At 39.8% G+C, this 25,833-nt stretch overlaps 1 protein-coding gene and 1 long non-coding RNA gene across 13 annotated transcripts in view; both read right to left on the bottom strand.

The window, feature by feature from the left end:
* Positions 1-318: 318 nt before the first annotated feature.
* LOC134563203 (uncharacterized) lies at positions 319-3,573 on the bottom strand. The gene is made up of 3 exons (XR_010083340.1): positions 2,410-3,573; positions 2,087-2,199; positions 319-1,176 (listed from the first exon to the last, which is right to left on the bottom strand). It is a non-coding gene; the product is annotated as an uncharacterized LOC134563203 (long non-coding RNA).
* Positions 3,574-5,216: 1,643 nt separating this feature from the next.
* Positions 5,217-25,833, bottom strand: part of SVIL (supervillin) — a 133,617-nt gene continuing 113,000 nt past the window's right edge. For all 12 annotated transcript variants that reach the window (XM_063414572.1, XM_063414583.1, XM_063414531.1 and 9 more), the window contains 21 exons: positions 24,302-24,452; positions 21,537-21,620; positions 21,368-21,454; positions 20,141-20,318; positions 19,744-19,916; positions 18,359-18,514; positions 17,482-17,618; positions 16,816-16,963; positions 16,547-16,692; positions 15,775-15,950; positions 15,533-15,677; positions 14,815-15,091; positions 12,999-13,150; positions 11,715-11,820; positions 10,709-10,916; positions 9,776-9,909; positions 8,958-9,113; positions 8,413-8,556; positions 7,577-7,698; positions 6,635-6,790; positions 5,217-6,509 (listed from right to left, as the gene is read on the bottom strand). In XM_063414572.1, coding sequence (XP_063270642.1) covers positions 6,423-6,509; positions 6,635-6,790; positions 7,577-7,698; positions 8,413-8,556; positions 8,958-9,113; positions 9,776-9,909; positions 10,709-10,916; positions 11,715-11,820; positions 12,999-13,150; positions 14,815-15,091; positions 15,533-15,677; positions 15,775-15,950; positions 16,547-16,692; positions 16,816-16,963; positions 17,482-17,618; positions 18,359-18,514; positions 19,744-19,916; positions 20,141-20,318; positions 21,368-21,454; positions 21,537-21,620; positions 24,302-24,452 — 3,123 coding nt within the window. In that variant the 3' untranslated portion in view covers positions 5,217-6,422. The remainder of the gene's footprint in view (positions 6,510-6,634; positions 6,791-7,576; positions 7,699-8,412; positions 8,557-8,957; positions 9,114-9,775; positions 9,910-10,708; positions 10,917-11,714; positions 11,821-12,998; positions 13,151-14,814; positions 15,092-15,532; positions 15,678-15,774; positions 15,951-16,546; positions 16,693-16,815; positions 16,964-17,481; positions 17,619-18,358; positions 18,515-19,743; positions 19,917-20,140; positions 20,319-21,367; positions 21,455-21,536; positions 21,621-24,301; positions 24,453-25,833) is intronic.

The following is a 25,833-nucleotide window of genomic DNA, read 5'->3' as shown; positions in this document are numbered from 1 at the left end:
TTGGAAAGAACTGGGGTGGTGGTGGGGGGGGTGAGGGGAGGTGTAGGGGGAAATACACCCCCTACAACTGTACAGCAAGGTACCAGCAATCATATTCCTCAAATATTAAAGTCAGAATTGTTTAAAAACACCCAGATATTTAAATTGTAGAATTTCAGTGAAATTAGGGTAGCAGTTAGAGTTGGAAAAAGAAAGAGCATTAGAACTAGCAGAGATTTTACTTGGAAATGACTTACATAAATGACTTGAGTTCAAAAACAGCTTTCAAATTGAAATGATAAAATATTGCCTGGGCCCCTGTAGATAAAGCAAGCCAAATCAATTACTTTTCTGTCTATAAGTCATGGCCACTTTATAAAGTACAGAGTGAGCAAACAGAGGCACTAATAATAAAGTGTTACCACTTCAACAACATTATTATATACAGCATCCAATTTTGGGAGTAGGAAGCAGGTGCCTTTCCTCACAGGCAGTTGCCATGACCAAGGGTAGTGATTGTATTGAGGTTATGTGTTTACTGACTGCTTAAAGACAATTAATAGCCACATGTGCAAACAGTTAACAGTTTATACAGCACATTTCTAAATTAAAAGAATTAAACATCAGTGTTCTGCTACGAAGCACAAGTGGCTCAGCAATTGCCACTGTAAAATGAATGTGCACAAGTGGCTCAGCAATTGGCACTGTAGAATGAATGTGCTGGTTAGCATAGCCTGGAACACACAGGCTGCTGAGGGAGATAGGGGAGTGTAAAATTGAAGCTGAGCATGTAGCAGTTAGTAAAATAGCAAATGGGGTCACTACAGATTGCTTTCTCCTGACTTCCCTTGCTCTTTCAGCAGTGCATGCACTCTAAGACTTTTCTCTGGTTCAGTAACTTTGCAATTCCATGGCAGGTCCCTGCAGAGGAGAAAGCAGAACTTTGGGGTGGTTTAGGTAACATTTGCAGCTGTGGTGCAGGCGGCTCCTCAAGGCCCCTTCCAGCTTGCTGGCTTGGTAGAGCCAGAAGTGTAGAAATGCATGACTGCAAGGGTTTGCCAGCATGTGTGTGCAGCACGTGTAGCAGAGCCAAGGACCTCAGGTGCACAGTCAGTACCTTTTACCATGAATCTCTACAACTGACTCTGTCTTCTGTTTGAATAAAGGAGAGTTTTCTTCACGTACCCCAGTTCCTTACTGCAATGAGAGAGCAGAAAATGAACAGGTTTTTTTACATAAATATTGTCTCTTTTAGCAACAGAATGTAAGAAATTTGCCCCTAGTCTGGTTCTTGCTGTAAAAATATATTCTGTGCTAGTCCAAGAGGCTACACTGAGCAGGAGTGATTTACAAAGCTTTGTAAAAGTGGCACTCTGTTGCCAAGAGGGCAACTGTCAATGGATCAGGACTGCATGCAAATGTGTCATGGGGCTGCCCTTATGACTGTGGCTGTAAAAACAGGATGGGGACGTCTTTGCCCTGTAGGTTGTACATCCTTGTGAAGAGAACAGGATTTGACATGAAAATGCAGCCCCTGCTGCTGATCTCATGTGCCTGCTTCCTGGGCACTTAGCCACACGGCACCAATTCTCAAGGAATAAAGGACAGGGAGCACCCAAAGGCAAAGTACCAGCTGCAGAAAACATGATGGTGTGCAGAGGGTATGGTACACCCTCTTTTTCACAATTCCTCTGAAATATGCTGTACTTTAGGAGGAACACAAATAGAGATGATGAGTCACTTAGCTTCAGCTCTAGAGCATGCAGCATTATGGGCTGCTTGGGTTTGCTTCCTCAGTGGCTTTCCAGCTCTTGGAATAGTCCCCACATAACTGGCTCCCAGCCCACACTGCTCTTGGTGACCCCAGAGCAGAGACACATGGAAGGGGATGGCCCTACCCATAAGAAAGGGCTCCCAGGTGAATGGCTGGTGAAATGCTGCCATACAGCTGTGCATTTCCCACATCTACCCCTGAGTCTCACAAACTGGAAAATCCCACATGAAACAATACAGAGCAGATCCTGGGGCTGCTAAACTGAGGTTAAGATGACGTGTGTCACAAAACAAGTGTCTGCATCCCTTTTCTGCTGGGACTGGTTATACTTACTCAGTTATTTGGGCTGTGCCTTTGTCCATGGACAGGTTTTGCACTTGTTCCCCTCCAAGATCAGAAGTCAGCGCCCAGAAAAATATTGATAGCAAGAAGCCAGTACAACACAGCTTAATACGAAGGGGGAAAAAAATTATTAAAATATTTTATTATTATTATAGGACCAGGATTGTTGAATTAAGGTAGGGGAAAACTAACACTGTGACAGCACCATCCCACAGTCACAGCTTTCAACAAAACCATCCACAGAGCCAGTATGAATGAGGAAACTGCACTGGCTCTCTAGGCTGTTCTTTGGGCAGTTTTAGTTACTACCTCACCTCAATAACAGCAGGAGTTACAATTAGTTGTTACTCTCAGATTAGCTGTTCTTCCAGGTGCTCCTCTTACTCCACCTATCAAGGTGCATGAAAACAACACAAATCACCATTAATCTTACCAGGTATATACATATGAGAGCAGAGACCTCTGATTTCAAGCACTGCACCCCAAATCCCTTCATCCCCATCAATTCACCAGTCCAATCTCAGGAGGAAAGTTAAAAGTGTTCATCTACCAGGGGCAGCATCTCAGGCTTGTATGGTTAACCCCATGCTGCTGCTCTGTGAGAAGGAAAGTGTCCTCAGAGCCAGCACTGACTGGCTGAGCACACTCCTTCCCCTGTGCCCAAAAGGGAATTCCCTGCTGTTGGTGACCAGCATCATACTGGGAGCATGTATCAGGTGAACTGGAGCCTCAGTGGAAAGCAGGCACTTTGCGTAATATTATTGAGCTATTTCTTCTCATCTACTACTTGATCCAAGAGGAAAACATTGACTGGGAGCTAGAAGCAGACACTGGTCAAACTGTTCTTCTCCACAGTGCAGCCAAGCAGGGTTGATGATGTGGTGAGCCTGTCCCACCAGCCAAAACCTCTATCCCAGCAGGGCTGTGCAAACACTGGGACTCACCACAGCAACCTGCCACTGCCCCTTTCCACAAAAGCACCACAGGCTTTCAGAGAAGCTCAGAACCAGCTTTCACCAGTTCTGCACATGGGTCCACAACTCCTCCTCAGCTAAGTACCAGTTTGGGAGACTGGTGGGACAGTGGTAGACAGAAGAAAGTTCTCCCAAACAATTAAAGATTAGTTTTGTTTTTTTCTCCTTTTACGGATCTCTCATTTTCTCTCCTCTTCTGGCTGCTGCATACAGGTAGTAGATTTTTCAGACATAATGTTTTATTTGCTGTTTTGGCATACTAATCTATTCATGTTTCCAGCCCATTTCACTGCTAACAAATCCTTATGTGGGCAGGAATAATTGCGTAATCAAAGCACAATATTTTCAAGAGTCAGGATGGGGCAGTTTAAAACCATAAGAAATATAATCATGACTCAATGCCTGAAAGCTATGGGATTGACAGAAAACACAGAATGCCATGTTCAATGTACTACCTTTTTCCTGTGCAGACTCCCTACACCAGAAACTTTGCCTAAACGAAGAGTTCTTGGGTGTCTATTTGAAACAAGCAGAGAACATCAGGTAACCCTGGTAACCAAACTAACCCTGTCCCCCTATCCAGACAAGACATGTTTCAGCTCTATTTCCCATGCAGGACTCTAAAACCAGTTCAAGAATATTTTAGTGGCCCTTTGTAATTTCCAGCCATAAACAGCGTTCCTACGGTGGAGAGGGAAGGTAACAGAAAGTTAAAGCATAATCTACAGGCCTCTCTAAGACCTTACACTGATTTGCTTTCTGTTATTTGGGCTGTGCCTTTGTTCACACGAATTTTGCACTTGTTCACCTCCAAGATCAGAAGTCAGTTCCCAGAAAAATATTGCTAGCAAGAAGCCATGTTGTCAGCTTCACATTTCAGGAAAGCATTTTGATAAGTAACAAGTATATAATGGATAATAAAGTATTTTCTGCAAGACCTTAAAGCTTTCCTAGGCAATGTTATGAGCAAAGCAGGTAGAAAGTTGGGTTCTGTGTCCTGGTTCATGGAACTGGGCTATTAGATACAAAATTATGTAAAATTTACAGGAACTCTGAGATCTGGCAACAGTGAATTGTTTCAGTGCCTGTGGCCCCCTTACTGGTTCTTGTCTTTCAGCTGAGATTCTAAAGGCTTCAGAGGTGGGCGAATGTTGCCCTTCAGCAGCACTTGAAGGACTGACAATGTTTTCAAGAAACAAAAGCAAATGATACTACTCTGCCAGAGGAAAAAACAAGGTCAATCATGCTATGCAAATCAGCTCTCTGTTGCAGAGAAAAATCAAAACAGAGGAACCTGCTACCCTCATGGTACAGACTGAACATGAATAATCAAAACCTAATTCCTGCTTGATTTTATCGCCAGAGAGGGTGAAAGAGGAAAATATATGGGTGCAAAAATACGTAGATGAATACAGCAGTGACTTTGGAAACTTCTCAGTGCTTGAAAAATAAACTTGTGGCTATAAAGTCCTGCATTTTCAAATGAATAGTGTATCCCATGCACAAGGCACCTGAAGACCTCTGAGGAACTGGCATCTAAACAGCTTTTTGCTGGAATCTGTGTAAGAAACATTCTGGCTCTGAATACTGTTTCTAACATTTTCAGGGGTTATTTCATTTCAGTTCCTGACAGAAATGAGTACATGAAAGGAAATACTCCAGTGCTGAAAATTCACCTGTAATATCTCATGTCAAGTGAATAGTACTTGTGTATTTCTAAGTTTTAAATTATCTACTTAAAGGCTTGGTTACAACTTACCAACCCATCTGTTAAAACAAGATTCACTTTAACTGTGGAGCAATACTTACTGCAGATCTTGCAGAAATCCACACCTTGCAATTCAGAAATCCCACTTCAAGTCCCTTGGCCTAGGAGAATGACAATAGCAGCAAAAGGCACCACCCCGAGCCAGGAGCAGCTCTAAATGGCTGCAGGGCAGAAGGAAAGCTATGCAGCCAGGAATGAAAATGTGAAACCCACTAGGATACCAGAGGAGAACCACACAGCTTATTATAGAAATGCCAAATGCTTGAAAAACATTTCAAACCATAAGCAAATACTTACTCAGAGATTTTATTCAATGTCCTAATTAACTGAGTAAAAACAATTTTGTCTTCAGTGCTTACTGAAAGAATGGACACAATGCTCATTTTCAATTCAAATTTTACTCCCAATTGCACAAAGATTGAAAAGATTTTTTCAAATTTTGAAAACCAACATAATAATTTTGGTTTCATATATAAAACATGGAAACCCAAAGAATACAGAGTTGTGTGACTGACATGTTCCAACATTCAGCATTAAAGTTTTGCCCAACTTTATCTCATACATCGATTATTTTCTACATTATCTGCTTCTCAAATTATAACTCTGTACAACACAGACCTCTAAGATTAAAATACTTTGAGAAAATACTATGTTATGGAAGGTTCCAATGCTACAGATTACAGATTAGTACAGATTACAGTACAAATTAATGACAAGGCAGAGCATCGCTAGGAGTTGATTCAGAAGCTTTTCCTTTCGGTTCTTATATCACAAAAGACATGTTTAATGTTTACAACAAGTATTAGAAACTGAGATGTTTTTATTTCTACTGTTATAAAAGTAACATAGGAGACTGTTGTAAGCCATCTTCAAAATGCAGACCAATCTGGTTTTTTTGTATATAAACTGTACACAAAAAACAAGGCACTATACATTTTTGGATAATAAAGTATAAAGGTTGATTCGCATAGTTTCTCAAGAAATCCATGCTATAAATACAAACGCTTTGTTCGGTTTAGCACCTGAAGCAGCACTGAGAACAATTCATTAACTATTGCAAAGAGAAACTCTTCAGAATGCAAAGGAGATACATATTGGTGGTATAGCTAATTCAGTACAAGCAACTGCCATCCAGCTACTTTTCTGTTGTTTTGACATGGAAGTCTTGAAAGTGACTATATATTGCATTGTTAAATACATACTTGTTCTATGTGTTTATATAAATATAAATTCTTTGTAATCCACAAACTAACAAAATAACACTTTACAAAGAGAACTTCTTTAAAAACAAAAATGGCAAGTATTTGATATAGCCAAAGGACACCTGCAGTAGTAGCTCAAGAAACTACTTTAAGTGCATAGGAGAACGGAGCTTAAACACATTACCTTGAGGAGTCAAAATCGAATTCCATTTTCAAAGAGTTCTCTTGGCCTTTTTATTACAATATTACACACCTCCAGATAGGTAGTCACTAATAGCTTCAGATTATTTTAATTTGTTTTGTAAATGTAGGGTATAATTCTTCTAAAGGACACAGAAAGTGAGAGTGGATATCCTTCTAGTGCTCACTTCCATAAACATGGCTTAGAAAAGTCCTTTTGCCTTCTTCAGGTTAACCTGCTTCCAAGATGGCAGTGCATTGTACTCCTGTCTTGTCATCTCTAATGCAACCTGCATTTAAAATGAGAGGATGTCCTATTAGCAAAAACAACCAATAAGTGGCACAACCACCAAACAGACTTTCTTGCATGGTTAGGCACAGATGCACAGAGTAACTGCACCTATTCTCTCCTTACCTCAAAGTCCTCATCTGAAAGGTAAATTTCAAGCTTCAGTGGATCAACTCCCTCAGGCAGAGGCCTAGCTAAGAGATCTGCTAAGGGATACACTGTTTTACACAGCTTGGCCAGCACGTCCTCTACAAGTATTATCTGATTAGAAACGTCAGCATCCTGGAAGGAGGAAACAGAGAACAGAATCACAATGCTGAAACCATCAGCTGTGCCCATGGCCATCTGCAGATGGCATGGGACAACCTGCCCTGCCTGAGCACAGAGCTGTGCGTCCAGGTGTGCACACAGGCCAACAGACCTACAACAATTTCACAGCTAAAACCAGGTCTGCACTTAGCAGAAGGACATCCTGTACTCCCAGAACCTCAGTTTAAGGCTGAAATCTGTGTTTAGTCATGAAGCCAGCATTTTCTACTAAGGATGGCTGCAGACTTATAAAACAGAAAATGTCATTAGTGTTGAGATGCCCCTTGATTGAAAGCTTTTAATGCAGCCACATGTTATTTGGCTGTGACTCTGAATCCCAGGTGAGGAAGTCAGTAACAGAGCCCTAGGAGCCAGCTGATCCTTTGAGAGGTGTTTTGCTCCCCTGCACTTTGAATCTGAGGAGCAGACCAGAACTGCACATTGCTGCATGACTGAAACAGCTGTTCTGTTAAGCTCAAACTCTAGCACATCTCTGAAGAGATGATTCAGGTAACACTCTTCTTCTGTTTTTAACAACAACAAAAAATGAATATGAGCATGAACATGAAAAATAAAACAGCAATGCCTCTGATATTCCCAGTCAGAATTTAGCTGTGGTGTTGGGTTTTTTCCCTGTGCAGACTCCTGAACTGTGCTCTCTGGATCTTCGGGCTTGACAGTGGAAACAGCTAATGTTACTGAAAACACAAGACACAATTACTAGCAATAAGAAACAGATTATGCAATGAAAAGATTTACCATTTCTGTGATCTCTGCGATGTCTTCCCTGTGCTCCCAGCTTGGGAACATATTAGTAAATGTCAGAGGCTCTAAGCCAGCATGAATTAGATAGGATTTTGGGGGCTTCTTTACATTTTTTCCTAAAAACAGTCAAAATACAAAAAAAAAAAAAAAAAAAAAAGGGAGTAATTACAAAAGGTACAATATTTTGCAATCTCACCCACTGTTCAAAGTTACCTCCTAAGAGTATTTAATTTTTTCTTGAAAAGCTGAAGCAGTTTAAGGCAGAAAGAAGAAACTGTCCAGGATTTCTTTTTAATTAAAATATAGGATCTTTTAACATGATTTTCAGTACTCTTACACCTGCCTTTTACTTATCTGACTGCAAAGATTAAAACATACATGCTGAAAATCCCCAACGGCTACTTCTAACCCAATGTCTTTCTTATCTTGCAAACACAGACTTAGAATAGAGTAAGCAGAGTGCGATGGTCTGAAATTAGCCAAATTCAGGTAAACGAACCCTCTTGGTATGCTTAGAAGAACAGTCCTGCCAACAACCAACTAAGCTTAAGCTTGGAGGCTTAAGTGAGAATGTCTAAACTGTTAAGTTGTCATTCTGAGGTGTAACACAATAAGTAAAGCCTTTCCACTGAGAGCGGAGTCAGTAGAGTATCTTGGCAATAGGGAACAACACTGTTACTACATAAATGGTTTGCTAAGAAAGAGTGGAGGATGTATCTTCAAATAATCTGATGTTTATTGATAGCACTGGGGGAGCACCTTTCAGCTCAGGATAGAAGGCATGGACAGGTGTGACACCCTCAGGGCAGCCGGGCACAGCAGTCTGTTACCTTTGCAGTATCGGAGCACTGTCTCCATGGCACATTTCCTGTCTGTAGCCCACCTGATCCGAGCTGATCCTGTGATTTTGTTCTCCACAGGCCACCAGCCTTGCCACAGGTACACTTCATGGTGATTGTCAACAAGGAAGAGTGCTACACAGTCAGAAAATAACAAATCCATCAATAGCCACTTACTAGTTTTTGTAATCCCCTAAACAACCCCAGTCTTATATGTTTGTCAGCATCACAAAAGGATCATTTCATATGTTACTGATCCCTTTTGTTAATCATCTGGCTAAACTTCAGCTGGACTTTGATTCTCTGATATAAACAATGTATTTTTACAGCAAGCTTCTGGGATACATACGTACTTGATTATTTCTCAGCATCTTCATAATGGAAAAATTACTGTTATTGCTTAGTACTGTATAAGCATCACATGCACATTTTCCTGTGATAGATCAAGTTTAAAGTGCGTACAATTACTGAGACACTGCCCAATGCAAGATACAGTTATCTGTCTTCTTGTTACTTAAGTATTTTAAAGCACATACCTGGCTGTGGGGCAGTGTAAAGATCCTCTTGCAAGAATGGCATGGAATTGATGACAGCAGGGTCTCTTGAAGGGTAAACATACTCAGTGGCTGAGAATTCTCCTGATGAACTACTGAGGCTGAACAGGCGGGGTGTGAAATTAAACTTTCCAGGATCTTTAAAGAACAAAAGTTAAAGAAGACTCACAATGAAAAATCTTAGACTTAATTAGACTTAAACTAACAATACACTTTAAAAGTGATTGTACATTTTCTGGGTTTTGAAAAATCAAGAAAGACAACCAGATGTCTTGAGGGACTAGCAACAGCTGTAAAGAAGTCGAGCTGAGTGGCTGGCTGCCATCAGTCTGAATCTGATCCTGGTTAGTTACTATCAGCCATTTCATAAACAGCTGTTTTGCAGCTTAAGTGAGGCAAGCCCATCTCAGAGTTAGCTGACAAATTTTCCACTTGGTAAATCAATTCCCCTGCTACCTTTGTTGGCAGTTTCAAAGCAAAGGCTGGATGGGAATGTGTGCAGAACTGCCTCTTAAATCCCTTCAGAAGAGAAGCAAAATATATTGGTAACGGTGTTAACTATTGCTCTGTGCTGCCTGAAAACATAGGGGCAGCAGAAGTGGGGGAGAACAAAATGAAACACTTGGTTTTCCAGTACTTTCCTCCTAAAACAGTATTACTTAACTCAGTAAGATTTTTGGAAGCATTTCTCTGAAGAAGTCAACTACCAAAAAGTTCTTCAGGAACTTTACATTAAATCTGACAACACCACAGACCAGTAAAGTAAAATGCAAGTGCCAAAGCCAGGAAGGCAGGTCTACCTTGCAACATGCAGTCGTAGGCCTTCCGATCTCTCCTTCCCAGTGCGTCCCAGAATCCCAAGGGCTCTGACCCTTCATCACATTCATGAATCGTCACCTTGCTGCTGCTGTGCAGCCCTGCCTCCAGCGGACACCTACAAAACACAGAGAAAGAGAACTCGGTGTTCCTGCCCCAAACACAGCTAACACAAACCTGCTGGTCACTCGCATTAGTGGACCCCAAAAGTACCCTATAGGCTTGTTGCACGCTTCCTGCCAACACAGGCACTTTGAAAAATTATCAAAAAACAAGACAGGGAATTTCAACAGCTGTTCTTGTAGCATTTGGATCCCATTCCCAGAGTGAAGGCAATGCTCACATGAGGTCTCAGTAGGGATTCTCACTGACTGCGTTTGTAATGGCTGCTGTCCTCCTTGCATGCTTTCCCAAGTTAACTTCCTTATTCACAAAGCTGGATTCTAATCCTCCTATCAAATGTACTTTAATTTGGTATTCAGATGTTTAGCATCTCACTCCAAATGGACAATGACTTTAACTGTAATTAGTACTGTAGGAAGAATGTGGATGCCCCATCCCTGGAAGTGTTCAAGGACAGGTTGGATGGGGCTTTGATCAACCTGGTCTAGTGGAAGGTATCACTGCCCATGGCAGGGAGATTGGAGTTAGATGATCTTTAAGATCTTCCAATTCAAATCATTCTATGAATCTATTAATAAATGTATTTGACCTCCAGTGAAAGCAATTACAGGATATGAGTTTTATCCACTCTACCAAACCACCCAACCTTCACTCCTCTTCCTGACTAAGCATGCACATGCTGCATTTGTACTAGGAGGACAGCTTTATTTATTTCAAATTTTCTTTGAGTAAGACTACTTCAAGTAAATTGGTAGTCTATATAATCATCTCCAAAATATAGCTCAGACACTCACTGCTCTTTTATTTTGTTGGCTGCTGTTCTCCCTACATCCTTGGTGTGAGACTGTGCTTTGCAGCCATGCCACAGGTAGATGAGAGCTTTGTTGATATTGAGGACAATCATGGATGTCCTGGAGCGCAGGCTGCTGCAGTGACACGCTACTTCCAGTAAGTTTCCTTCATTGGGAACTTCTCCTCGCACACAATAAAGCCTCCAATCACCTGGAGCAGACAGGAACAGTGCAGCACTATTATAAAATCACATGAGACTGAAAATTCAAAACCTCTGCTCTGGAACAGCTGTTCTCATACTGGATGAATTTCACCTACTGCATGCCTACTCTGTGACAGAATGAACTAGCTAAGCACCAGGTTTGGCTAACATTACTTCAGAAACCCTGTGCAGAAAAGATGCCTTCTAAAACCTTGCTACAAGAGTGCAAGTACTGAGAGCTGAAGAGCTTAGAGCAGAAGAGTTAAATTCTGTTGTTTCATGTGGTGAAGAAGGGAAACACAGTATTCCTCATATTCAGCTCCTCTTCCCCTCTGCACCTTAGGAACATAAGGTCACAGTCAGGTGAAAACTGGAACATCACTAAGCTACACTTCCATTGAAATTCTTCTACCTCAACTACTGCATTCAAAGAATATATTACAAAAAGCAACGATTGGGTGATAAAAGCTTAGACCTTTCTTTGGAGCAGAACTGCTAATAAAACCACTTTTCTTCACCAGACTGTGTAGGAAAGAACATACTTTAAAACAAATGGGCACTTGGCGTAAGTAAAACCAAACTAAAAAATTATATGTGCATCAATACAATCAAGTCAGCATGCTCTAGGGTGATAAAATCCATTCTCTGCTCAAAGAAGAAAAAGTCTACCTTGAAACAAGCATTGCAAAGCTGTCTCAAGAGTTTCATGGCATTCACTTTTCTACACAGTATGGTAGTTGAGACTGAATACAAAGCCCTCCACAACAGGATTTTGGGGCAGTAACTCTTAACTAACAATAATTTACTTTGTGCATTTTCTTCTTCCTCTTCCCTTCTTCCAGCATGCACAATCATCCCTCCTTGGAAACACTGCAAGAAGCATGGTGGTTCTTTCCCTTGAAGCACTTGTACCTGGAAATTGAAAGTACCACTCTTCATTAAAAAAATAAAGCAAATATACAGACTCAGGAAAATTGGTCTCTATGGATTATTAAAAATCATATAGTTATGGCCACCCACAAAGATGGCTTTTCTTCTACTTTACAACTGCTGAATATTGTTTAAATTACCATATATCATCATGCAATGGGTTCCATATGTGGCCTGCATATTAAAAGAAACCTCTAGCTGGAATCCAACAACTGAGTTGCAGAGGATAATGGAATAGCAAATGAACTTTAATTTAAATTGGTTTTAACTAACCATTTTTTGAATTTTATGAATTTTTACAGAACCTGTCCACCTTTATCGATGTTCATGGAAACCATTATGGAGACAACATAGGAACTGAAGTAGCTTCAAAATATTCTACAAAACTGGTTTCTGTGATAACATGCATGCTCTTTGCTCACTAAACATTGTATTTGGAGTATGAAACTGATATAGCCAACTCCTAAATCAGCTATGTTGCAGAGACTCTCACACTCTTGATCAAGGGCCCTTATATTTCTCCTCTATGAACTCCTGTATTGTTGGTCATTTCTATGTTGCTGTTAAAAAACTAATTAAAGCAGGATCAAGGTACAGAAACTAACTTTAAACCACCCACCTTGTATGCTGGCAACAGTGAAGCCAGCAAAGCCCAAGTCTGCCTAAACACAGAGCAAACTAGCCTGTCCTCTCAGCTTCAAACTGCACTTGCTAGAATTCTGCAAACAATGCAATAAGTATGTAATTACAGAGTAAACAAATTGAAAACTTCCAATGTATTTTTTTGCCTTGGCCTGCAGAAAGTGCTTCTCCTTAGCACTACCAAGAGAGTCCTGCTATGTGAACATGTACTTGAAAGGACAGCATGAATCTGGGTAACTTGTGCTTCACCTTTTCCTGCAGGGAAAGGAGAAAAGACATTCTCCTTCAGTCTTTTTCAGCAATATCCTTAGAAGCAGCATTGGGAATGACAATCCGTAAAGGAGCTTATGTGTCTTTGGCAGTTGGAATAATGTCAAAAGTAATTTTGAGGTCTGACTATTTGTAATGGCAAGAATATGTTAACAGAAAGGGAGGAGGCAAAAAAGATAATTCCTGTTTACTGTTCGTGGCCACCCAGACAGGCAAATCTTACCAGGTCTGCCATCTAGGAAGCTCACCTGTGCTCCTCTCTCTTCATCAAGTTCCACTGTCATGAGTGCTGATGTTCCTTTCTCACTCACTGTGGAGTGCCTTCCTTGCCAAAAGAAATACACACATTTCTCTTTTCCAACAGCCCGTACTTGTTGCTCTCCTTTTTGTCTGCTTCCAACTGTGAAACAGAGAGCACATGCTGAAGAAAGTACTCTGGCTATAGGTTTAAAAAGCACATAGTTTAATCTCATCTGCCAGCTCAGCACTATCCCATCCAGAGCAGGAAAGAAAAAATGTGCAGTTGGAGGAACATTAGGTCTCCAAGCCAGAGCATCCCTGTGCAGAGCTGGCATTGTCTGCTCAGATGGATGTAAGCCCACAGGCAGAGATGCCTGTGTTGACTGGAGAAAGAGATGTAGAAAGACCTGGTACTATCTGGAGAAAAGTAACTGACAGCATTTGAGCCAATTTGCATGTGAAATGGCATGTCCAGTAATGTTACCAGAAGAGTGCATTATGGCTCATTTTCCACATTACACACTGTTCTTTGGCAGCAGGAGAGCAGCTGCTTTTTTTTTTTCCCTTAAGAATTGGTATTTAGTTGTTATGATTAGCAAATAATGTTTACAGCAAGTGAAATTCACAACACACTTATAGAATATTGAACTCTTTCCAGTGAATAGGGAATAAACAGGTAGAATTAAATTGAAGATTTTAAAAAACTCAAGAGTTTAAAAACGGATTTTAAAAAAAAATGTTAACATGTCTGCCTTGATTCCAGCAGTGCTGAGCAGCATCCAACTGAAACACTTAGGAGAACACATCCTGGTTTTTTTAAAGTTAAGAATACTGAAACCGCTACTCACTTCTCAAATTTATGGGTTGCACTCTTATCTGTACATTCAAGCCCATAAAAGTATTGCCTTCTACATAAAAATTGATTCTGTTTTAGACTGATGGAATATGTTTTCATCCATTTGGATTAGAAGTCTGTTTACAGTTCAGTACTAGTGTTACCCACTTCTCCCAAGACTTACAAGTTCTTGTATTTTTCTTGGATTTGCCAGTATCTGATCTCAACAATCCTGACTAAGACCTACCTACATTTTTTGGCTAAAAGCTTGAAGCTGTATAACTTCTGGTGCTTTCAACTGACTTGAATATACTGCCATTTGGAACAATCAGCTTTACACTATTTGTCTTTAACTTACCACAAACCCCCCCATTCTTAGCTTAGTGCTAGAAGCTAGAGTTCCAATTGGCTTATGGAGCTGACTAGTTCTCAGGTTTTACCTGCTGCTCTCAGGCTCTCTGTCAGAACACTGCTGAGCCTCAAATCCAGATCAAAGGGTTTCCAGCAACAGCAGAAGGCACAGCAAGGGCAATGAGCTGGCAAGGGTTCTTCCTGTCATTGTTACTGATTTCCATAACCAGCAAAGGTTTTTCTTGTTGCTAAGCCTACCTCTCTTGAAAGATATTCAGACCACTGCTATTAGTCCAGTCCCCTAGTTATTTTGGTGTTAAGCTGTGGGCCTAATTCTGGCTTTATGAACTGTCCTGTGAACAAGTACACCACCCACATGTGTAGGTAAAAGCAGAGATGGACAGCATTACATTTGGTGTATCAAAAGTAACTACAACTTCTTTATTTTCTACTGCTTTCTTTTAAACTAAATAGGAAACTTTACATTTTAATGATGCAGGAAGGCTAAATTAGCATCCCTAACCTTTCAAACTGTCTCATATCCATGGAAATCTAGGTCTGGATCTCACCACTAACAGCAGGAGTTTCAGCTGCACTTCTGCATGTTTCAGCAGGATAAAATGGAATTGTTCACTAACCTGTAGTGCTCACCATGTACTTCCACTTCACCACGTATGTGTCTCCCTCATGGAACTGCCCTATGCTTTGCTTAGGCAGTCTACTATAATCGAATTCCAGGATGTGCCAGACATCCACAGAGGCTGTGATAATTTCAAACTGCCTCCCATCTTCTCCTTCTACCAGTCCATAACCCCGGCCAATATTCATTCCATCCAACACCGTGCCCACGGTTGTTTGAGGCACTGCTACCATTAGCATGACATCGTATGGTTTAGAGTCAGATCTGGATTCTTCCTGTCAGAAAACACAGAGGAGAGACTTCTTTGAGCACGGCATTTTTTTCTTCTTGCCCCACTGTTCAGTCAAACATTCTGACTCGTGCATATTTCAGTACTTTAGTATCTTGTCCAAGTATGCCCTGTCAAAGCTACCTCAGCAGTACTCATTGACCTGTCTGGTTAATATAAAAAAAATTTGTATAATATATTATTATATTTATATATAATGTATATAAACAACACCTAAAATATAATTATTATAATCTGTATTATAATCTGTAAATAATAATAACACAAAACAACTCTGTGGGTCTGCTGTAGGAGGTGATATAGTGACCCCTAGGTCAAAGCCCACAAGATAAAAAATGTGCTCTTGATCCTTGAGCACAAGCTTCCCTGGCTGCCATCCCAGCTAGGTCATCTAGTTTCAAATACCTAGCATGCTTATTATATGCACCTTCTGGTGAAGGGATTCACTAGAATTCTTCTCATTGAGTTTCTTCAGTTCTGTCCAATCAAGAAATTTTTCTTTGAACAATATCGTCTCATTATGTTCTGTAAGTCTGCCAAATACAGCCCAGTCTGGGCGTCCTTGTCCCTTTCTGTGCAAGGGAACAAAAGATATAGAATCAAATTAAACACCATGAAAAGAGGGCAAGAAAGCTAAATATCTGAGAGACTAAATTTGAGTTACAATACCTGGGTATGAGGGGATTGCATTCTCCTGGGTCCAGAGGATTTATATCACAATTGGAGTAGTCAAAGGTGCCGTTCCACAAGTGTTTTGCCAGCTGGAATGCCACTTTTCTTTGTGCTAAAGTAACTTCTTTTCCATGCCATACATATACCTCACTGCCAAAATCAAACACCAGCACCTAAAATCAAAACCAAACAACAAAAAAAATCAACCTATCATTAGGTTAGGTGATACCCTGATCCTCCAGTTTCCTTGTGCTGAACAGAAACTCCTCAAAATACAAGTTTCTTCAGCGACACTAACAAGTGGCACTGCAGTGCAAGGAAGGACAGGCTAGTGGTCTGCATTGTGATGTCCAGTTTTTGAGGATGACTGGAAGCAAGCCAGAGGAATGCTACTGTGAGGTGAGCGAGGTGTATCTTTAGGTGGCTAAAGTCACTAGCAGATTAGAGAGCTCTTACTACTAAAAGCATGGTTCTGTTGCATGACTGATAACTGTCCAGTTTCAGCAGCTTTCTCTGACATTTAGACCTATGCCTTGTCCTACAGGGAAGGCTGACAGAACACACAATATAGACAAAAAGGCAGTGACTTCAATACTTTCAATAAATGCATCAAGTCTTCATTTTAGAAACCTGCTCTCATTCTGACTTAGATGGGTAAAATGGTTGTTGGAAGAGGAAAAGTTGGCTATGATAGGATTTGCAGTTACTGCAAGTCATTATCAGCTGCCTGTTCCTGCACTTACCACAGGAGCAGTAAGTGGCACGATACCTCTTTTGGTTGTAGCAGGGTACATTTTGGCACCTTTCCCCAGTAGTCATCCTCAGGAATGAGTTTATCCTCGACGAGGCGGTAAATGCAATTGGTTTCTATTATTGCGGCTTCGTACATTTCGTCTTCTTCAGGACTTCCAGCAGCTTAAGGAAGACATTGTCAAAACAGCAAAAAAAATTAACTTCCAACTTTCTTTACTAAAGAGAACTGACTCTACTGTTTTGTTGTGGTAGAGCATCAGATACTGTAACTATAACAGTGCTTACACTGGTAATTTGTCTGTCCACCAAGGAGTTTCCAGAAGTCTTTGGCAGCGTGGGTATGGGTATTTATTCCTTCTTCTATAGTCTGTATATAAGAAGCTCTACAGCCAAGTTCCCTCTTTGTCTGAATTAAAGTTGCAAGTTCTGAAGCCTAAGAGATTAAGAGTTATCTGAACAGCATTGCTTAAATCTTTGGAATACTTGTGCAATATTCTTGCTTAGTGAGAAGGCAAATGAGATATAATATCGCAAATAGCAGAAGAAATGGTTATTATTTATTGCACTAAATAAACAGACGCTAGAAAAAATGTTACAGAAACGCATTCATTCTTTCATTTGCCTTAAAGCAAGACTGATCTCAGTGGACATGGGGATTAAAAGGACATCCTGCAATTCAGACTGGGTTTTTTTTCAGTTTAGTCTGTATCCTGAGGATATCCTTTTTTCTCTTGCAGCTTCACAAACTACGCACTCCTTCACAAACGTCAGCTTTCATTCAGTGCATGACCTAAAATATATTTTCAGGAACCCTGCATATCTCCCTGTCACAGACTATCAGTTACATGCCACTTTTTGAGAGAATTGGCACTAAGGCTCAATTTCATCAGAGACGTACACTGCAACGGTTCTAAAAATAAATAATAGATAAAACCTCATAACAGTACTCACCTTTGCTTTTTCTATGACATTTGCAAACTCTCCTACCCACAAGAAACATAAATGTGGAGTTAACAACAGGAAACAGTCTCCACTGTTCAGTGATGAGGCTCGTGGTTCAACTAATCTTGTTTGAACATGTCTTCTTCCTAAAGAGAAAACAAAGCTAATTATATTTCTTCAACTACTACTATCAAATGCCACGATCTGATTTGTTTTGAATCAAATACAAACAATCCCAGCACATGTAGCAAAATATGTGGAAACAGACTGTTTAAGAATAATTAAAAAACTACTACTGTGGAAAAAGAGTTTACTCACAGGAAACAAAATAAATGTTGTCTCCTATCAACTAATATTTCTATTGTTTCCTGTTCTTGCTTTAACAACTCTGTGTCCTTCTGGAAAGAAACGAATTAAGTAAATGGCAGACAGCAAAATTCCAGAACCTTTTACATTTGCTTAAGTGAAGCAATAGCACAATTTTTGTAGACAGTAAAAAGTTTTAAGAATTTGAGAATTGTAAGAGTTTTGCTTTCCAAAACCTAGCTATTTGCAGAATCAGATATGCTACTATGCATTGTAAAGGGAAGCAAAGCAAGAACACTGTCACGTCATTTCCAAGTTATATTGAGCACTGGAGGAATGGGACAGTTAAAAAATTTCCACAGGGGATGGCCTGAATTTGTGAAATATTCTGTTTTCTCCTTGAGAAACACACACCAGTGGACCAATGCAAACCTATTTGTAAGGTTTATCACTTATTTTTTCAGGTTTTAGACATAAATCCTGATGGTCTAGAACAAGCTAAGCACCTAAATGTGGTAGCAAATCCTATAAGTTCCATTCAGGCTATTACTTCTGGAAAATAAAAGCAGTTCCAGCATACCTTTAATTTGCAGGAGCATTAGCTTCTTGTATGGCACAGCACTGTTGTTAGAGTTTTGCTCTGTTAGATTAACACTCCGCAGGCTAATATTGCTGAAGTTCTCTTTGCTTGCCAGGCCAGCAAGTGCTACTTCTGAGAAATTTGAATTTGTAGACACTTGTACATAAAAAGAAATTCGAGAAAAGACAGACAGACAGACATAAAAATAACAAAATTATAATAAAAAATGGTTGTTGCATTAAGAAAATAATTTCTGCTAATTATTTCCAGTTTTTCTTCTTCTCCATAGCAACAGCAAAGGCAGGTTGAACTCAGATTAACCACTAGCCCAAAAGATTTGTGGGTTTAAGATTACCTAAATTTCTAGATATCATCCAAGAGTACACTGTCAATGTCAGAATTATGCTATTTGGCAGAAATACCAACTTTGCTAGGAACCATCCTACCCAATGTTTTGTGAAGTACTGTGTAGATCTTCAATGCCTTCTAAGCAATTAATAATAAAAGACAGCACAGAGACAAGGCTAATTAACAGTAATTCCCTTAAAATTTGGCTGAGACAGTGTGATGGAACACCCATTTACATTTCAAAGTCTTAGTCATGTTTTACTGTAAACTTACAGCCCAGATTCTTGGCTACTTTTGTTCAACCAAAGACAAGACGCTTTATAAATTTATAACCCAGGGAAATCCTTCTCATGAGATGTCAACAAAGTATTACATATATAGTTAGTGTTTTCATCAATACAATCAATAGTTAAAGATGATCTTTTCTCAAGTGTAATAAGGAAAACTTGTACCCCAAAATGCAAGAGTGGCTTGACAAATCTTTGAATAAATTTTACAATGATGTCTTTGCTGTCTGTCTGGTTGTCAGGAGAAAGCAACTTTACAAGTAAAACACCTTGGATAAGCCCTGCCACAAAGCACTGATCCTTTATGGAAATTAAGCATAAGGAGTCAAGAAGGCTAATTCCACTTTCTGACAGAAAATTAGGACCCAAAATTGAGGCCAGTGTACCTGAACAAAAATTCATCTATTCTTGCCAGCTCTCACCCCAGCATGACAAAGCTGGATCTGCTTTCCTCGATCTCCTGTCCTCACCCTGCACAGCCTGCAGGCATTGTGGCTCTCTCTCTCTGCACAAGGTCACTGTGCTAAAAAGAAATAATTAAATCTATGTACAGGAGGTGACTATAGGTAGCTTTCCCTGAGGAAGTCACACATGACCTTCCCTCCTAGACAGTCTACATTTCACCTTATAGCTAAATTTACTGCCACTCAGAAAATATGTTCCATTCCTTCAGTTCCCTTTATTGCATTGGGATTTTTTTTTATTAAAAAGGCAAGATGCTGTCCTGTACAAATCATCCTGCTAACTTACTTTTTTCTACTTTCATTCGCTTTGACTCCATGAAGGCAACATTCAGTCTTTGTTCAGTATATTCATGAAGGATATCTTGTCTTGCTGCAAGCATTTTCAGGGGGTTTCTTGAGGACTGGACTCTGCGGGTAGGCCTAACTGCACGTTTGTGCTCTGCTACAGAAGATGTCAACCTGAAAAACAAGTAGTGCATATAGTCATCACTGAATTTTTCTAGCCAGAATCATCTAATGACAAGAAATCAGGCTCCTGCCTGCTCAGTTCAGGCAGGAGCAAGATTTCAGAAGAAATGGACATGCCCAATACTAAGATAACTACAAGATGACCTAGCGCTGAGCATTTTGAACACTGCCCTTTGTGCCTGCATTCAAAACAATGGGGAAAAAGTAATTCTTACTTTGGTGCATAAGGATCAAAGATGGCATCAAAGTCCTCATCAAGGTCCAAAGGCACTGAGGAGGAAGGGAATTCCACATGGCGATAAAATTTGGAAAATGTTTCATCATCATCCAGCTTCATCACCTCTTTCACAGATCTTCCTGTAACTGTCAGCACTGTCTCTTGCATCCCAGCAACTGCAGGAAAAAAGCACCTCACCCAGTAAATAATCATACTAGAGTTTCTAATTCTAGAAAAAGTAAACATGGCTTCTTTAGTAGTTGTCTGGGTAATTTTTTTTTCAGTGTGGTGGTGGTGTTTTGGTTTTCGTTGGGGTTGTGTTAGTTTTTTTTATTTGATGGTAGAAAACTGTGTTGATAAAGAATATTAAAACAATATAACTGCTACTCATATGCCATAATCATTATACAAAATGGTAGGGAAATATGGCTAAATGAAAACTTAGACACTATAATGAGTTGCTATAGTATGATGATGTAAGCACTTTAGGGTCTTGTATATTCCATCTTGCTCCAACTGTGTAATTCCTGCCTTTGAAAATATCTAGAATAACAAGGGGAAAAGTCACTACTTCAGACTAGTGAGTGTGGCACAGTCATTATCCTACACTAGTGCCTCCTGTACTGAAATGTGAATACATTTGTTTATGGTATCTGTTACACTACAAATTACATAAAGATTTTTGTCTTACAAATGGAGGACAGACATATGAGATGGAAATACCAGGCAACTCTAGAGAGCTTCATAAACACCCAAGAGGCTGTACAAAGGAGCTGATGAGCTGCTACAGAGAGTCAATTTTCCAAAAAGCAGGAAAGTGAATCAATTGTGCTTGGGAGCAGCTTGGTATTCTATTTTGATTTTAATACGACCAAACTAGATTTAAAGATGTTTCACTGTAAATGGCAATATAGTTCAGACTGGCTATGTGCTCTAAGGAAATTCTGCCCTAAAGAAGGATGTGTACATTGTTTTTAGAGAATTAAGAAAGTTATTTAGGCATATGTGATTTATTCTACTATACATTTGTAATACAATTGAGAAAGACTTTTTTTCTTGAAATTTAGCAAAGATTGAATCACAAAAAATAAAATTATTAATAACTGCAGTCTAAGCAAAGAAATATTCAGTTTCTGCTGCCACATATTTTAACTAAGGGGCACTTTATAATCAATTTATAAAGTCAGAGAGTGGATGAACTGCCACCCTTTGTAACTCTACCAACCTTTGTTATTCAGCCTTCCCAAGAATGACTCCAACTTGTCAAGCTTCATATCTGATTCCAACTGCATATCAGGCCTGGCTTCAATTTCTAAGCAAACCAGAAAGTAAAACCTGTTAACTGGCAGGAAGTAAATAAGCCTGAGCATATTTCAGCCATTTTTATCCCTTACCTTCCAAGGGCTTTGTCACTGGAGTGGTAGACTTCTGCCGGAAAGGGGATGCTACTGGTGTTAGTGCACTTGGAGAAGCCAGGCCTGCACAGGGACACAGAACATAGGAAATGCAGCCATGAGTCAGCCTGTGTTCCCAACTGTGACAACAGAGAAGCTATTTGGAGAAAGCAGACAAACCTGGCTACTTCCTCCAGGCCAGCACACTTCCCCAGCCTCCCCAGCCATGGTATTAGAGTTGGCAGAGGGCCCTGCCTCATTTTAATCAACAGTAGCCTCAGAAACCACCCCATTCACAAGAACAAAGTTTTATTTCCAAGTGTCTCTAAGCAAGCTAACACAAGATATAGGCTTTCTCTGGACTATAGTAATTTTGCTCCTTTTCAAGGTAGCAGCAGCTCATTTGGTCTACATTTTGGGCTCCAGCTGTACCACCAGCTACATTTTAAAAACATGGAAGTGTTTTGAATGAAAAGATATGTTTAGCAGGGAAGTCACCATGACTTTGCTAGGCACTTTCACCTCCACCACCCTCTTACCCCCTTTTTTAAATTTAAGCAGATCTCTATTAATACACATAACAGGATGCATCTGACTTGTAAATGCTGTCCCTGGATTTCACAGTAATTCTTGAGCCCTGCTGGGTTTTTAAGAACACATGGAAATGGAAGTCGAAATGGAAGTTAAGAGTCTCTATTGTATCAAGCACCACCCTCCCCTTTTGTTGTACTCTCCTCCATCCTTTTCAGTAACTATCATAAGGCAATTCATTCTGCACCTAGTGGATAAAATAAGGATAGATTTTTTAGTTTTAGTTTTCATGTGAATCTACACTGCTTTAGTAAGAGAATTGCACTCTGTAGGTGTCGTGGGTTTTATCAGGGAAAAAACATACTGAGGCAAAGAATTGCACCCATTAACTTTTGTTGCCTAGACTTTCAATAAATAGGGAAACAGACCTTTACACTTTTCTCCATTATCTATTTTCCATTTAGCCATAGTTGACTAATTACTGAGCCGTGTAAGTTTAAGCCTTTAGTGATTTTGATCAGACTGAACCAATATTGTGCTGGGAGAACATATACTGAACATGCTTCCACTATCTTTACTCCAAGTCATAGCAATATAATTGTCTTAATTGTTAAACTTGGAAGTTAAACAATTTAAATTTGCAGTTTAACTAGGTAGCTTTTCCACAATTAATTTTTTCCCCCTGTTACCTAAGAGACTCAAAACCAGCAGGTTTTAAGTCAATGGGTAAAGCCTTCCTCAAGACACACTCAAGAGGACACAGCTCTTAAGCAGCTCTACCAGCACATAATCCTCAAGACTACACTAAGAACTGCTTAGGAAAGGATGACCTCCCAATCAGGACTGAATAATTTTCAGCCATAAGAAGCAATTAAAATACAGCATATGTGCCCTTGCATATAACAAAGATGTTATTTCACATTTCTTTCTCATAATCTCTTAAATTAAAAACTCCTAATGATAATTTATTCTTTCAGGATATAAACCAGTACACATCTAACTAAAATCCCACTTGGGCTACTTTATGGATTTCAATGTCATTGCATTACCTTGCTTCTTCAAAAGAATGATCACAGCACTTAAAGAGATCCTATCAAGATAATTTTTTTTCTTATTTCCAAATACCTACTTGCAAAAAAAAAAACCAAAAAAAACCCAAAACCTCAAAGAGCAGGTCTGTGGACAACTAAGCATTTTTTCTTGGTGACCCTACAAAGAGGTTTACTCTTTAAATAATGACCAACAGTCATTTCTAGCAGCAAAACCCCATAAAATGTAAGCAGCAGCTAAAATATGTTACTAACACAGGTAATTCCTAATACCCTTTACCTGTTTGTCTGCTGACAGATTGTGGCTTGGATTAACAAGCAGTTACTCCTGTTGCAGTATTGCCCTTGCCCTACAACAATATTTTTTAATGATTGTAATTTCATTCAAGGCTCCTTGTTGTTGTGTTTAATAACCAAGTCCTTGTAACAACCCAAACCCTAGTTTATTAATTAATATTAATATTAATTAATATTAATATTAATTAATATTAAGCACAAGAAATCAGTTTAGGTGCTTTCTTCTCAAAGCTATCATCTTCCAGGCATGCTGCTTGAACAGCTGCATTCCTACCATGTACAGCCTTCAGAGATTCTTGTTCACTTTAGAAGAGTGATTAGATCTGGAAACAGTGACTGAATTCAAGAGATCGCAAAAAAGTCAACATTGCTCCCTTGTCAATTCTACTCTGTGGTTTTATGCAGAAACAGGGAATCTTCAGCCAAACATAACACTTCACGTTGCTGTCCAAGACAGCACCCATAAAAACAAAACTTGCTTGCTAAATATTCCCAGTGATCCCCAGAGGGAGGGAAATGCCCACAACAGAAACAACTCGATTTCACAACTGTTCTCTAGAGAGTGCAGCTGGGTTTTCAAAAGAATGCCCTGTGGGTTGTATTAGAAGGAAAACCAAAACATATATCCCTGTTGAAGTGATAGAGTTCCACCAGCCAGCCAGAGCCCAGTAATAAGTAGATGGCAGTGCAACAGTGCAAAACAAAATGGATCAATACCACACCCACAAGAAACTAAAGCTAACAGCCTCATGCCATGATATTCAGTTGAAGTTAGACAGTCTTCCTCTTGCTAAATACAGATGCTGTTTCTGCATAGCTTTAGTTTGACTTTATTTAGACTAGACAGATAAGAAGTGTTATTTATATTGGGACCATTTTATCACTGACCTTTTTTTACCATTCGGCCAGCTACAGTGAACTGAGTGGAGTCATTGGCTGCTCCTTTACCCTTGGACTTCCAGGCTTCTTCTCGAGCTGTAATCAGGTGTTTCCTCTCCTCAATGGTCATTTGACTCTCCTGGTTATCTGCCATTCTTTGCTTTTTGGGGGAAAGAAAGGAAGAGATGTTTAAAAAAACACATGCTAAAGACATAGCTAAAGACTGGATGAACATTTCAGCTGCCAGATGCAGAGGGAAGGGAGCTGGGAACAAGCTACTGAAGTCACAGCTTAGTAACCCTGCGATGCTTCGTTGTCTTGCTGCCCCACTACACTGTGAGTACAAGGTTTTGGTCTGTGCTCTTTGACCTTTCTTGAGACTACCAGCCAGGGCAGATGGCACTCCTCTGCACAAAGCAAACTACTCACTCTGTGTATGAAGTCATTTTCCAGGCCTTGTTCTTTTGAATTGTTACACAAGTGAGATCACTACTGACCACGAGCAGATGTTTTCAAGTGTGCAAATCTGCAGGTGGCACAGGGAAAGCAAAGTGTGGTGTAACTTCAGTGGATGATTCCTAATCAGTCTCTTACAGTAACTCAGTTCTCCCAGCAGGATTAACAGCTTCTCCAGAGGCTGCTCACTTTAGTTCTTAGGTCAGCTTGCTCTACTAAATATTTTTCCAAGGACTGTGATCGTCTCTAACACTCCCTCTTTTTTTCCCCCCCTAGGTCACTCTTAGCTTTCATTTCTTGCTTTAGAGGTTGGCAGCCAACAAGGTGGAGTGATTAGAAGGAGAAGGTGCCCTATCTCAGTGCCCTTCTCACGCAGAAGGATTGATGATGGTACTTTCAGTGGGAAAGAAATTGAATTTACATACACTGCTGTAGCTAGGTTCAGACCAAAGGATAATTACTTTCATATACTTATCTTTAAAAACTATCAACATTTCAGATACTTTTAGTGCATGGGACTGTCAACTCTGGAATTACTTCCAAGTTGATGCTATTCATCACTTTTCTTCACAATCTAGCTGCTAGAATTGAAAAAAGAAAAAGAAAATCTCAAGCTTTAATACCGCTCTAGCTCAGAGAAACACGGAAGGGAAATGGGAAAGTATGTACAAGCTTGTGAACATAAACATTTTTCTCATTTCAGACAGAAAGAAGATCTTTTTTATTTTCTTAAAAATCAATCAGACTAAATAAATAAGTCATTTTATATAAAAACTACTGTAACTGTAGGGGATACTCTAATAGAGAGACTTTGTAGCTTTCAGCATTTACCAGGATCAGTAGACATCAGCCAGAAGAATGAAGACAAGCCAAGACATGGTTTGTACAAGGACTAGGACCATGAGAGCCCTCCACTGCTTCCCTCTAGTTCCATTTATTTCTGCAGCCTTCTGCAGTAACAGATGTCCTTCCTCTCAATTTATCAGGAAAGAGAGCTGGACAGCCAGACAATATGACTGCAAGCCATGATAATCAAGATTAAAACCTCTCATTTTTCCCTAGAATTCTGAAATGTTCAATAGAAA

The sequence above is a fragment of the Prinia subflava genome, chromosome 1 (genome assembly GCF_021018805.1).
Source record: "Prinia subflava isolate CZ2003 ecotype Zambia chromosome 1, Cam_Psub_1.2, whole genome shotgun sequence".
NCBI lineage: Eukaryota > Metazoa > Chordata > Aves > Passeriformes > Cisticolidae > Prinia > Prinia subflava.
Note: the sequence above shows the minus strand (reverse complement) of the source record. Positions and strands in the feature narration are given on the sequence as shown.